This window comes from Platalea leucorodia (genome assembly GCF_965183815.1).
Source record: "Platalea leucorodia genome assembly, chromosome: 7".
Lineage (NCBI taxonomy): Eukaryota > Metazoa > Chordata > Aves > Pelecaniformes > Threskiornithidae > Platalea > Platalea leucorodia.
The window spans coordinates 20,146,631-20,161,314 of record NC_138829.1 but is presented as its reverse complement, the minus strand read 5'-3'; the positions used below and the strand labels follow the sequence as shown (position 1 = coordinate 20,161,314).

Genomic DNA, 14,684 nt, shown 5'->3' with positions numbered 1-14,684 from the left:
CCCAAGTAATTTCCCATTTTTTTTAACCTGCAATAATTTAAAAAAACAAAGTATTTATAACAAACACTACCAAAAGTAATTTAACGTATTACCTAGGCATAAGTGGCATATAAATAAGTTTTGCCTAAGTTTTCAACTAGCCTGAAACAATAGTTTGGATTCATTCTGGGGAAATATGAGCTAAAAAAGACAGTTAAGCAATGGAGTCTATGCTATCCTCCACCCTGACATTTCCGACACGTCGACAAACAAAGATAATGGCAAATCCAGCCAAAGCATCTTTCCTGGGACTGGCTCTGCTTAGCTCTTCCCAAATCCTGGGATTTACCCACTCCTTAAGGTTTCCCACCAAGTGGCTGTGAACTCTTCTTCCCTCTTATTCACCTCCATCTCATGCCTATTTGATAGCTAATATTATGGGATGGGATTTTCATTTGGCCTCCCATCAGAACAGACCACTGAACAGGCCATTAAGCCCCGTGGGCCAGGACTAGTAGCACCTTAATCTGGCCAAAAAAAATGGGAAAGCATGGCCTTCAGAGTACAAAAAGCACTGAAGACCAGAGCTTCATAAACTCTGGATCACCTGGGAGCCCATGTGAACGCTGCTCAGCGGCCTCTGCAGCTGTCAACATTTGGGGCAGAGGAGAAGAAAAAAAGACCTAATACATAAAAATTACCAAGGATATTTTGTAAAACATCTTTTGCAGAATAACCTGGACCAAATGACAAGGCCTGTGCCACAGAGCTGGTGAGATCTCTGTGGAGTGAAACTCCATCAACCTCACCTCAGTGGATTTGCCCATGTCAGGCAGATGAGGCTTAGGCTCAGTAGGTCTACTGGACTGCGGCAGGATGTGGACATAGACACAAATCACTCATGCACTACGGACAACCAAAGAAAATGACAAACATCATGGTGGAGGCTGTCTGCTGAATGTACTGAAATAGTAGTTCAAACAGCTCTAATATATTAGCTTCCAAGGTTGGGCTCTTCCAAAGGGTCAGTGTAACTGATAACACCTTACTCATGTGGAAGGTGATTACATATGATAGAGCTTCTTGCACCTTGCCAAGATGCACGTTAGCAGATGCGCTGGGCAACTTTGATAGAGACTATGCCTACTAAAGTGGACACAGAAGTCCTCCTAAGTAAACATTTAAAAGGTATTTTCCAATGGATGTACACAGTAAGAGCAAGAGCTCACCTTCAACCAACTCCTTGCTGCATGTAAGGCACTACTGGCTTTGCTTGCTTTCATGTAATACCTTTGTAAGTCAGTATTTTCTATTCTACATATCCAGACTATCACTGCATTTGCTTTCAGATTCTCTCAGGGAACTGTATGGGGATATGGTCTGCCAAAAATATATATGATGGATCTCATGTTAGAGACATGCTACACGCTGTGCAGCTTTGAAGCGTTATTTTCCCCTGCTGTCTTCGGGTGGGTCTTGGACTTGTCAGCCACAACATGGAAAATATGGATGGTAAACAAGCTAGAAGCGAATAAAGTAAATAAAAAGCTACTGTCAAAACACATCCAATTATGCTCTGCTGCGGAGATTTAACACCAGAGGATGATTTTCAAAGTAAAAATAGTGTGGGATGCCTTTTCCATTTGTAGATTAGTTTGGAACGAAAGGCCTATTTGTGCAATTTAAGCCAAATGCACTACAACATAATGATGCTCTCCTCAGTTGCTATTCTTTATTCATGGAAAGTGGTAGATTTGTCGTGTTTGTTAAATACTTTCCAGTAGGGTTTTTTAATCCAAACTACTTAATTAAATCATACTTTATTTTATATATAAAGAAATAAAGTAATTACATGCAATTACATGGGAACAGCAACACATCGATACCTTGTGCAGGAACAAAATACACTAATACATTCGCAGTCACACTGTTGAAAAAGAATAGCACAGTAAACTTTCCAACTGATGGGAGCTAACACATCAGAAATCACAGATTTCAGCATCTTAGCCCAATGTTACGGTTTTGGCCTCCTTTCTGAATAATAGATTAGTCAAAACACTCCACTTAATCACAACTGCAAATTTAACCCAAGACCAACCTTTTTCTTACTCTGTTTTGATGCTAATGGCTGTCTGCACAACAGGACAACATACTGCAAGTTACTCACATGCAGTCTGGGGGACAACAAAACCAAAGACCACTAAGATGCTGAGGAAATAAACAGCTCAGACAGCAAGGAAGTGCCAACAGAAGACCAGCACCTTACAGAAGAATCCGTAACTCCTACATATGGTAACTAAAGAAAACCAGTCAAGAGGTTTAATTTACTATGCAAGGATACACTACCAAGAAAATACTAGAGGTCCCCTATATGAATGATGAAAACCACTTTTTTTAGGTGGTTTTAGGCCTTTCACTTAGAGCACCAAAGGAACTCTTCTCAGGAAAATACACATTTGAGTAAAAAGAAGCTGGTTGGCATGTAATTTCTGCAGATAACTGTAACAGGAGTCTGCAGCACCTCCCGTGGCTGCCCAGCAGAGCTTCCTCCTGGTGAAAGCTGGAAGGGAAAATCAACCTTCTTGTACCTGAACAGGTCTAAAAACGTGCCCTGCCAGCCTGGCTGGAGCATCTCTCTCTATGCAAGAATGACAGCTCCATGTGAGCAGTACTACTCTTAACTGCAATGGAAGGCAGCTGCATGGATGCTGTGGTAAATTCCCTGTGCTGCACATGATAAGCAGAAGTTATTCTCATGAGATGCCATGAAATCTTGGCCCAACAGGTCCTATTTAGCCCTGTGTATCTGAGGAGAGGGGTAAGCACCAAGAAACAGGGTGCCATTTTTACAGTAACTGGTAATGGAAGTATTCAGTTTTGAGAGGACCAGATGATGTTCCAAGAGGCATCATGCATCCGGACTGACCTTCTTCCTAAAGAAATTCTGAATCTTAATATCCCCGAAAGAAACAAGACAAAACTGCCTGCTGAATTTGCTCTATTACAGAGTCCCCTAACTTCTCAAAAGCTTTCAAAGCCTCTTCCCCCCCTGCCCCTGCCCTGCCTTTTCAAGAATTAGAAGAGGGAATATTGCAGAGGCCCTTAAATACGAGCAGACATCATGCAGACCAGGAATATATTCATAGCAAGCTATTTCTAATACTGCCTAAGGCTGGAGAAGAGAACAAGAAGAATTAGAAATGTCTGCATTAACTAATTATAAATGCTTTTCTCTGAGACAGAGCAAAAAGAACATAAGCAAGGGAGGGGTAAAATCCCTAATTTCCCACATCTACATTAGCAGGTAGCTGGTAAAGATCCTGTTCTACCTGCCAGGAAAAAAACATGAGAAGTCCTCAGATAACGCATAAAATTTAACTATATACAGCCTTACAGCATAGCAATTTGAGGATGTCTACACAGAAGGAAGTTTTCAAGTGGCCTGGAAGGAAAAACAGTTCGTTCTCCTCGAGTCAACCCTGATTATGAAACAGGGTGTAAGGAGGAAATGCAGATAAACCAGGACCAGCAGGACCACGAGTGCAGGAACAGTGACTTGCCATTTGTGGACACTGAAATTGTAAGGGACCAGCTGTATTAGCTGAATGTTCACAAGTCCATGGGCCCTGATGGGATTCATCCCACACCACTGAAGGAGCCAGTGGATGTTATGGTAGGACCCCTCTTGATCATCTAGCAAAGGTGTCGGGAGTCTGGGGAGGTCCCTGCTGACTGGAAGCGAGCCAATGCTATTCCAATCCACAAGAAGGATGTGAGGGAAGACCCAGGGAACTACAGACCTGTTAGTCTAACCTCAGTTCCTGGAAAAATTATGGAGAAGATCATACTGGGTACTACTGAAAGGCATTTAAAGAATAATGCAACCATCAGGCACAGTCAACATGGGTTCACAAAGGGAAAGGCCTGTTTAACTAATTTGATATCCTTCTATGACAAGGTCACCCACCTAGTGGATGAAGGGAAGGCAGTGGATTTAGTTTTTCTGGATTTTAGAAAGGCTTTTGATACTGTCCTTCACAGCATCCATCTGGACAAGTTGTCCAACTGTGGGACGAGTGGGTTTACAGTGCACTGAGTGAAGAACTGGCTGAAGGGCAGAGCTCAAAGGCTTGTAGTGAATGGGGCTACATCTGGGTGGTGACCGGTTGCCAGCGGTGTTCCTCAGAGTTCAATTCTAGGGCCAGTTCAGTTCGACATATTTATCAACGATCTGGATGCAGGAGTTGAATGCACCATTAGCAAGTTTGCTGACGATACCGAACTAGGAGGTGCTGTTGACTCTTGAGGAACAAGATGCCTTGCAGAGCGATCTAGATAGATTGGAGCATTGGACAATGATTAATAGGATGAAGTTTAACAAGTCCAAATGCTGGATTCTGCACCTAGGATGAAGTAATGCCGCGCACAAGTATAAATTAGGAGAGGAGCGGCTGGAGAACAGCCCTGCAGAAAGGGATCAGGGGGTGCTGGTCGACAGCAGGCTCAATATGAGTCAGCAGTGTGCCCTGGCAGCCAAGAGGGCAAACTGCACCCTGGGGTGCATCAACACAGCATGACCAGCCGGTCAAAAGAGGTGATTGTCCTGCTGTATTCAGTGTTGGTGCGGCCTCACCTTGAATACTGTGTGCAGTTCTGGGCCTCACAATTTGAGAAGGATATGAAGGTCCTTGAATGCGTCCAGAGGAGGGGAACAAACCTGGTCAAAGGGCTGGAAGGAATGTCCTATGAGGTACGGCTAAGGACTTCGGGCTTGTCTAGTTTGGAGAAAAGGAGGCTGAGGGGAAACCTCACGGCTCTCTACAGCTGCCTGAGGAGGGGGGGTGGAGAGGGAGGTGCTGAGCTCTCCTCCCTGGGATCCAGTGACAGGATGCGTGGGAATGGTTCAAAGCTGCACCAGGGGAGGTTTAGACTGGACACTAGGAAGCATTTTTTTACCGAGAGGGTGGTCAAGCACTGGAACAGGCTTCCTAGAGAGGTGGTCAATGCCCCAAGCCTGTCAGCGCTTAAGAGGCATTTGGACAATGCCCTTAACAACATGCTTTAACTTTTGGTCAGCTCTGAATTGGTCAGGCAGTTGGATTAGATGATCACTGTAGGTCCCTTCCAACTGAAATAGTCTATTCTATTCTAACTCAAGAGAGAATATTCAGACCACTATGTCCTCCATTTAGCTTGGACACCTCGTAAAAATTATATATAATTAATGATCCAGTAGTCCCAATGCTTTGCAATCCCCACTGGAGCAGAATACAAGTCCTGGCTAAAGCCAGCGGCAAAGCTACTGAAGACGGTTGACCTCCACTGCTAGCAAGGCCAGACTGTGGTAAAGCGAGATGGACTTCTGGAGGATGACCCTCAGGGTTGATCCCTTCACCGTAGCAAATGTGAAAAACAGTTGAAACAGTTGCCCATCAAAAAATATCGATTTTATTCCAATTAGTGTCTTCCCCTCTATGCATTTTAAGCACCAAGAGTACATGAATGTCACAGGTTCTCTCTCTCTCTCTCTCTCCATTTACTGGATGGAAATACTGTACCCAAAGGGCTAGACACTGATTCTGAAAAGGGATAAAAAAAATAAAGAGCTAATGGGAAAAAACCCCAAGTAAATAATAACAGAATAAGCAGCTATCAAGACACTTTATTTCACTGCCCTGCAGCCATTTACTGAGATCAGAGGGTGTAATTGGAACAGCCCAGCAAAGCGGGGTCAGTGCTAATTATGAAACCCCACCCAGAATACCCAACTGCCTGAGCTGAAATAGCTTTTGCAGATACTGAGAGTTCTGAAAGAGAAGGGCACCGGCAGCACACTTGACCAAATTAATCTCTGTTGTGACTGACTGAAAATGGAGCTACACCTGAGGCAAATTGTTCTTCCACCAATAAACCATCACTGCTTTAATTAAAGCAAACCACTGAACCACAGTTCTTATTGCCATCACTAGATGTCTCTTACTGCCCTGCTTTCTGAAAAAGTTGAATATCTTCAAACAACATTTTACCCTTGAATGTTTCGGTATAACCTTGAAATGATTCTATGAAATAGAAACTGTAGTGAAAGAAACTGCCTCACAAAGACCTAAATTAATAAAAAAATGATAGCTATATGTTTAGATATCTTTCAGAATTTGCTTTAATATTACTGATATTCTTCTCACTGGTATTTAATCCAGGAAAAGGTCTTTAGGAAAAGGGAGGGAGGGAGAAGCAGAAAAAAGCATTTGCAGTTAGAAAAACAGGTCACTGTAGGAGGTTCTCACCATAAAGTGCCTGCAATTTTCTAGTGAAAATAAAACTTCTTTTTACAAACCAGTGTGCAACAGACAGATATGCCATGACCGTCTTGCAAAGAACGATAACCCAAGAACTTTAGGTGGCAGAGTTTTACTTCATTTAGAACCTCAGAAGTATTAGCAAGCAGCAATGTATCTGTTGACCAGAGCTTACGTATACTTTTACATTCTCTGCAAAATACTGATTTACTTCATAAAGATCCCGCAATGAGCCACTCTTACCTTACTGCAACAGCCATGCTTCCTATAGGGTTGATTGGCAATGGCCTGGCTCCAGGAAATATTCCTCTACTCAGAACTCGAGCTCCATTTTGTATCACTCCCGGAGGAACTAAAAAAAAAAAAACCAACAAAAAAAGAACATTTTTTCTTTTAAAGGAAAAGTTAGGAAAATGTAGGAGCAAATGTGGAACTTAAGCTTTTCAATGAATTGAGAAAACATTAGAGGCTCATGTAGTACACTGCTTACCTTGAACATCTCAGCCTCAATTCTTGTGAATGCCATGCTATTTCCAAAGCTATTTTCATGGCAAAAAATTTAACAGTGACCAAGGATAACATGGCTTGTGGAAGCCACTGCCTGACCCAGTTGCTGCAGACCATTCCTCGTACAACCAAGCCACTTTTGTTTTGTAATCGCCATTCTGCTGGGAATGCACGTGCTTAAAGTCAAAACCAGCTATGAGCATAGATGTCACTATTTCGTCTACAGTAAGAAACAGAAACCCTTTACAGATAAACAGAATATAAGCACTTCACTGCAAGGACATAGGTCATAGCTTTTTATCATCCCAGCTTACTTTCTGTGCAGCAATCCCTTGGCCTCTGTCCCCTGCAAAATAAAATACTAACTACAAATGCGGTTTAACCAGGAAAGCAAAGAGAAGAGGCTAAAAAGGCATTAGCTCCATACCGCTAATTAGCCCCTCTCTCTTGCCACCGATGACCTCTGTCACCCAGCCTGACAGCAGTCACGTGCCTCCAGCACATGGCCGGGTCACAGCCGAGCCTCCCCCATCTGACGCCACGTGCCGATGCCACTGACACTGAACTGCATAGGTACTGGCCACTACAGATGAAAGATTTCACTGGGGCCTTTTAACTTGGCCGTATATTGAAAACTGCAGCTCTGGCCAACAAGATTTTAACCAACAACTGAGTACTTTCTTTCTATCCAGGCATGTTTCTGTGCGCTGCTCAGCCTAGGGCAGCCAACCCCGCAGCTGAAGGAACAGCAGAGGAAGCACCACCAAGGCACCACCAAAGGAAGAGTCTGTCCTTAGCAGGTCCTCAGCATTCTCCTCCTTCACTGTGGGATGCAGGACTACTGAACACAGTCCTTATCCCAGGCACTTACCAGGGACTTACGTGTCATGCCATTTGTTTGCACAGCTATTATGTCCTTTCACATTGGAACAACCCTCCAACAGCCTCAACCCAAACTTGCTTCTGTAACATCCACAGCTAGCCAGTTCGCTCATGTTTTCTCTACTGTAAGTCATCATTCATACTGTAACTTCCCCTGATGGGGAATGTCCAAAATGAGAATGATGATCATTACTCTGGATGCATTATTTTTAACCATACAGGTATTATATAAATACATACAAGACAAATGTAAACCACATCACTTTATGTACACCTACAAAACTTTATTTTTAAAGAAGATACAGGGAGACTAGAAAAATCATTCAGCCCAAGAATCAACACATACACTTTACATGCCCAACTTCAAATGCTCACACCTGAAAATACTACTGCATACTGAGGCAGAGAAAGCGATTACCAGCAGTACATTATTTCTAAGCTGCAGAGGTACATTTCCACTTCCTTTCAACACCAAGCCAGACCCACAACTCCCTTGCTGCTATACCCCGATGCTCACCTTGCTTCACTCAAGATCACACAGATTAGTTCTGGGAAAATAATCTTCTTTCTCCTGCTGGTGAGAGCACATCACCCCCCTAATCAAATCCTGTCACTGCGTTATACCCACCCTTGCTTTTGAGCACCTCTGAACAATAGGTCATTTATATTTAGGTGCTTAAGTACAGCTTCAAATTGCTAAAATTACAGAACCTACTTTATAACAACTAGGGTCAGCTTTCAATGACCAAAATAATTTAAAAATTGCTTTTTGCTATTTATACTTCACTACTTTGTGCACTTTTTCCTCCAGCACTAGATTACAAGAAATCGATCAAATCTGTTTCACTCAGGGGACGCTACCAGGCTTTCAATGCTCCGATGTTTGGGTTTGTAGGTACTGTAGAGGAATGTTTACTACAGGGGGATGTTAATGTAGAGAAATTACTAAAAACTCCAAATCTGAACAACTTATTATATTCGTTCCAATAGCATGACCTTAAGATGGCCAAAATACCAGTGTCATTAAAGAAAAGCAGTCTGCTCAAGGATATGGCTAACTTCAAATGCACAGGTAACAGGTAAATTCAAAGCAACAGATAAAGCTGCTAAATATCAAAAGATCGATAAAAAGACATCATTTCCATTGGCCATGGTTTTTCCAACAGGCTTTCAAGAGGGACAGGTTTTGTATTGCACTACACAGTACAGTTTACATTTACAAAGTCCCATTAAAAGAAATGAACCAGGAGTTTTGACCAAGAAAGATCTAGGAATCTTCTCTTTACTCTGATATAAACCATAAAGTTTTATATTGAAACAAAACATTTATGCATACATACAGAGCCACATGTCAGTTAGCTATGGATGTTGCCTAAATATATATACATATAAAACTTCAAAGCAAACAAACACACTGACAGTTCTATGGCAAAAGGAGAGCAACAGGCTCCTCAATGCCCAAACTCTTCTTTCCATGGTTACCTAATTATCCTGTCTGTTGGAAAAGTTAGCTGATGCTTATCTTATCCTTTCTCCTCTCCTACCCTCTCTTTCTGCCTTATTGACAACTCCCATCTCTTCTTTAAAAATCCTGTTCACTTCCCCATCACTTCTCTCAAAACATTGTCTCACGTCTTTCCTTCTTTACCGAGTTTCCTTTTCCCCTGCACTCCTATATATATATATATAAAATACACTGCCAAGTCTCATAGCTTAGACTTTCTATATATTGACATTCCCTCTCGAACCCATTCTCCATCTTCCTGACCCTTTGCACATTTGTAAGTCATGGTGTGCTATTCAGGAACACTCTCTTTGAAAGCTTCACATTTAAAAACATCCCCACCTCAACACACACACACTCCACATCTTCCCTTCAAGAATTAACATCTGTTTTAAGAAAAAAGTAGAAGTTTGCTGTCCTCTGAAAATATCCCCACAGAGACAACTTGGTACCTATTCCTGCCTATGAAATTCACTTCAATTATGTCTGGTCTGTTCAGTGTGCCACCACGCATTGAAAGGCTCCAACAGGACGGACTATTCATGCCAGAAGAGGCCTTAACTTTTCTCTGACGTACACCACAGCTCTGCATATTGAAATCACCACTCAGAATTCAGTAACTAGTTCAGCTTGCAACAGCAGTGTTATTGCTACTGATTTTTATTTTTGTTTCCCAAAACTCCCTGAATTACGATGCAGCAATACCACTACATCACTAGTTAAGTTATGCAGACAAACAGATGCAAGGGATCAACCGAAGAAGGACAGCGGGTGATGCAGTGTATCCTTTCAGTAAACATCTGGAACCATAATGAAAAAAAAAAAAAAAACCAAAACCAAACCACCACATCTTGCTGGTAAATCAGTTTCTGTAGCATTCAAACCTAAAATGAAAAGCCAGATCAAAATAATTCAATGGTAGAAGTTATTAATTTCTAGTTATCCCCATAACCAATGTACCACTGTAAGACTGATCTCTGCTGCTCACGCATCTCTACTTAGAGCATTTAAAGCATCAATACCCATCCTTTCTCAAAATGACACTAATTATTTTTAAAATACATATATATATATATATATATGAACTGCTAATACATTGTCCCTGGTACCCAGACGCTTTCCCTGCCTTTGTGCAGGCTGTATGAAGATGGCTACTTATTATCCAAGGAATTATTTTCACATGGTACTTTTGAAGGGTTGTGGATTATTTACTGGAAAATATGTGGTGCTTTTATTCCAAAGATACATTTATGCCTTACAAGCTTTAATTAAGTTTCAAAACCATACTTTGAGGTGAGGTATTTATATTTTAGATTGAAGATTCAAGGTGTGGAGGTAAGATAATTTACTCTAAGCCATATCATCAATCAGTGCCAGTCTGGACTAACACCTTACGGTCCAGACTCCTTTTTTCTAATGCTTCTTTAACCAACAGTACAGGCAGGTTACATGGTTCCAATTCCTAGGCAGAAGTGCGAAACGTAATTTACACCTTTTCTGTGCAAGTGCCGAGAGACATTTATGTCTGAGAAACTCAGCTCAAGAAAACAATGCAAAAAGATCTGTGCATCTCTTTGATAAAGGTTTCCTCTTTCACAACATGTTCCTAGTGAAACGCAAAGAGTCTGAAACAACAAAATCATTAGTCACCTTTCTGCTTTCATCACTGCTATGTTTTCAAGGAGCCACTGGATCTCAGCCTGCTCTCCGGAAGCTTAAACCCAGGAAATACTTCCACTGGAGTAGAGTTAAACCACGTGCAGAGAATCTGCCCCTAATCTGCTGCATGAATGGGGAAATGATTTTTGGATCTTATGCTGCTCTGGTGCAATTCCACAACCTGAGCAGGATCTGATGGCATTTCAAGTCTCCACTGGCTAACTCTGGAGAGAAGCAGTGCACCCAACATCAAAAATCAAGACTGCATCTCTGAAATTCTCCAAGGGGGAAAATAATCTCTCTGTCTTCTGTAGCAAACTTTCACACTGAAGTTTAAAGAGAAAAATAAAGTGAATGCTGTGTAGGAGAACGTACCACAATCTGATTCCATCAAAACACTACGTTCGGAAAATGTTAAAAAGATCCAACAGAAGCCCTCAAAAATCCAGTGTTGTTCTGTAGCCCATACTCAGCCTCTGAAGGTGGAAAATAAGTGGAAGGCCACACGATCACTCCACAGCCAGTGCAGGACTGTTTTAATTCAGAGCATGGTCTTGTGTGCACATTAGCTGAATAGAATATCTCAAACTATGTCCTTCTTCCATCACATCCCTCAACGTTGCATCCATAATCTCTTACTTGCAAGTGTGCATGCAGGTAAAGCAAACTTTCCCCATCCAGCTGATCTAACAACCTCATCCAAGACCTTCACAACAATCAGAACCATGTTAGACTGGGTCCTTCCCTGAAGATTTGATTGTCTAACACACGATATAGCAATTTGGCAAAACTGAAATGGAAAAGGAGGAGGAAATACTCAATGGATAGAGAATTCAGACACACTGACACCCCAACAACTCACTAAATAAGGAATCCAGCTTCTTGGATAAATGTTGGCACGTGGAAGTTAAATGAAATATCAGCACTAAGAGTGATTTGTTGTAAACCAAGGAAATTAAAAAGGAAGGGGTAACAAACATGCTCTTTATGTCATCTGGGAAACAAGCATACACTTCATTAAACTGTCTAGCTCAAGGTAGCCAACATTTAGACTAGTGAGGAAGACTGAATAATATTTATTGAAAACAAACTTTAAAAAAGTGGAATATTAGAGTATGAAGGTATTCTGTAGGGACAGATTGGTTCTCTGCCTCTTCTGTCATCATGTGGCACATGCGTTTATCTCAGGGCTCTCTGCCCTGACCCATCTCTTGTAGCACAGAACAAATCATTATAGACAAGAGATACTGAGTTTCTGCTAATATCTGTCAGCTTCAGCTTCTTTCTGCCAGTCTCTCTTCCAGGACAGTGTTTAGCAGAATACTTTATCTCAGGCTACAAGAACTGAAAATAGGAAATTGCTAATGATGTATAATTGATGGGACATCAGAAGTTGCCAAAAGCAAATGTTATCTGCCAAACGTGTATCTTTATTCACTTCAACTCTCTTATCCTAGGCATAGATTTGATGCCATCTGCCTAACTTCTTCTATTTTACTGCTCAAGGACAATTTTACAGCTCTTAAATTCCATAGTCTGTAGTCCTAACAAACTGCAAATCAAGGATGTATCCAACAAACCATTTACTCTAAACAAAAATTTAAGAAGGGGGACAGAGAAGTGTATCCTGATAATCTTATCACACTCATACCTTTTCTAAGGACATTTAATAGAAATAATTCAATCTTCCAAGTTATTTTTTGTACAAGTAGAAAACCATGGCTAGCAATTCATTTTGGTGATACTGGAACTGCTCAACAACAAACTAAACCATGCTGCGAAATCAAAATATGAGTAGGGAGAAAGAAGTAGAAAGCATTTCATAAAAGTAAGTTGTCTTTCCAATTCTATTTCCTCACTTTAATGACTTAAAACTGAAACAGTGAAGTAAGAGAAAAAAAAAAAAAAATCTCTTTAATAGAAGCTGAGGATGCCATTCCCCCAAAAATTCCAGCAACTGGAATGGAAAGTTTCAACCCTATGAAAATGTCTTTTCCCAATTTTCACTCTGATATAGAATTGTCAGCAAAAATAGCTTTATGAAACATTTTACAGTCAATGATTATCATTTTCTAATATAAAAAGTTAGGCTGGTAGCTGCCTAATAAGTTATAATAAGTAACTTGTCCACAAGCAGTACAAACAGAACATTACATTTATCAAGTTTCATATACAATAAAAATGTCCTAAGAAAACAGCATGTTCTATTTGATCCTACCTGGAGGATTTCTGTCTGTTATTAAGGCAATTTTATCTCAATTTTTCATCTTGATTCCTGTAAATTTAACTTCCACATATACAAGCCACTTGCATTAGCTTAAAAAGCAAATTTCATCGGGGTACAATTTTAGAAGTAGGGAAGTACAGTATTAGCAGATCTCTTTAGGGAATTACTTCTCCTCCCACCAAATTTAAAATATATGTATCTATTCTGGGTTTTATATGCTTTGTGACAAAGATTAATAAAGATTTCCAAACCAGAAAGACGTCGATCTCACCCTTGGAAAGCCTACTTTTTAAGAAGCACCCAGCAAAACTCCATGCTCCTATCTTCCCAGACATCTTTACCACAGCGCTTCAGACTCCTGTAAGGAGCCACGCACAAAACCAGTGTTGCAAAGTCTCCTGAAGGCCACCACTTTCCAGCTAACCTGGGTGAGTAGCAGCGAGCAGTATCGAAAACAGAACATGGATGTTCAGAGCTGAGAGGACTCTCCGTTTCCTGGTTTCTACCCCAACCCTGTCTGCAAGCACTGCTTATAGATGTCTGCGCTATTAAACTTCAGCTTGAGCAGTGTACTTATATTTGTGTGCAATTCCCAAATTATATAGCAACAGACAAAGGACTACTCATGAATTCGAAGCTATGTATAATATCGCTGAGTCAGGAGCTTCTTGAATGAAATCAAGATTTCCAGTATAATCACTTTGACCGCAGTGTCGTTTCACTAGCAGTAGCAGCAATACACTACACACACTCCCTTCTTACTGGTCCTGCCCTCAGAGCAAATGGTTCCAAGTTCAGAATGACCTCACCAATTAGGAAGGTATTGCTACTTAAAAACGCGTACAGTGACTTGAATCTCAGGAAGTCCAAACACACTGCAAACCCACAGAAAACAATCTCCATTTTATTCATGGTAAAACACAATGGTTTGGCAAGACTAAATGACATGCCCAGGACGAAACACTCTTCAGAGTCGGGAATGCCACACTGGAGTGACAGCCGGTAACATTTACTTTCAAATCACTGGTAAGAATTGAAGTATTGAAAATCTTAACAATTGTACGAAACTAACCCATAGGCTTCATTGAGTTAGTAGCCATGACTTCTAAATTGAGCTTTACCATTTGTTCACCATCTCCTTTTCCTCTGTCCTCTCTGTGAATTAGATTCCAATCAGGGAAAACAGGCCCAGAAATTTGATGCAACTTGCCCAAGATGGCCCAGCCAGTACCCAGTCCCCTGCAGGTCCAAATACAGTTTTCAATGCAAGTCACATATTTTGGAATTAATATTCATGTAGTGGCTACTAATATCCAAAGTATTCATACCTTGTGATAGCTGCTACTGAAGAAAGCAGGTGTTTCAGTTGTTGCTTCTTTTTAAACATAATCAAACCATACAAAACTTGATGAAATACAAGGACTTCCATAAACTGAAGCAAAGAAAGTATTAAAACTATGTTCCTACATGCCCTTTCTTAGCATATCACAGTATCTTTCATGCTTTATTCTTGGTGCCAACTGGAATGCATGTTTCAGTAGAGTCTTCCACAGAGCTGGCTACTTTGAACTTCTGCCTTTAGTTACAACCTAGAAATATCTGGTCTGCGAAAATACTGCAAAGTGTTAAT

The 14,684-nt window shown here is 41.0% G+C and overlaps 1 protein-coding gene across 11 annotated transcripts in view; it reads right to left on the bottom strand.

Moving 5' to 3' along the window:
• Positions 1–14,684, bottom strand: part of FOXN3 (forkhead box N3) — a 213,744-nt gene that overhangs the window by 13,505 nt on the left and 185,555 nt on the right. For all 11 annotated transcript variants that reach the window (XM_082317905.1, XM_082317909.1, XM_082317911.1 and 8 more), the window contains one exon: positions 6,519–6,627. In XM_082317905.1, the coding sequence (XP_082174031.1) occupies positions 6,519–6,627 (109 nt within the window). The remainder of the gene's footprint in view (positions 1–6,518; positions 6,628–14,684) is intronic.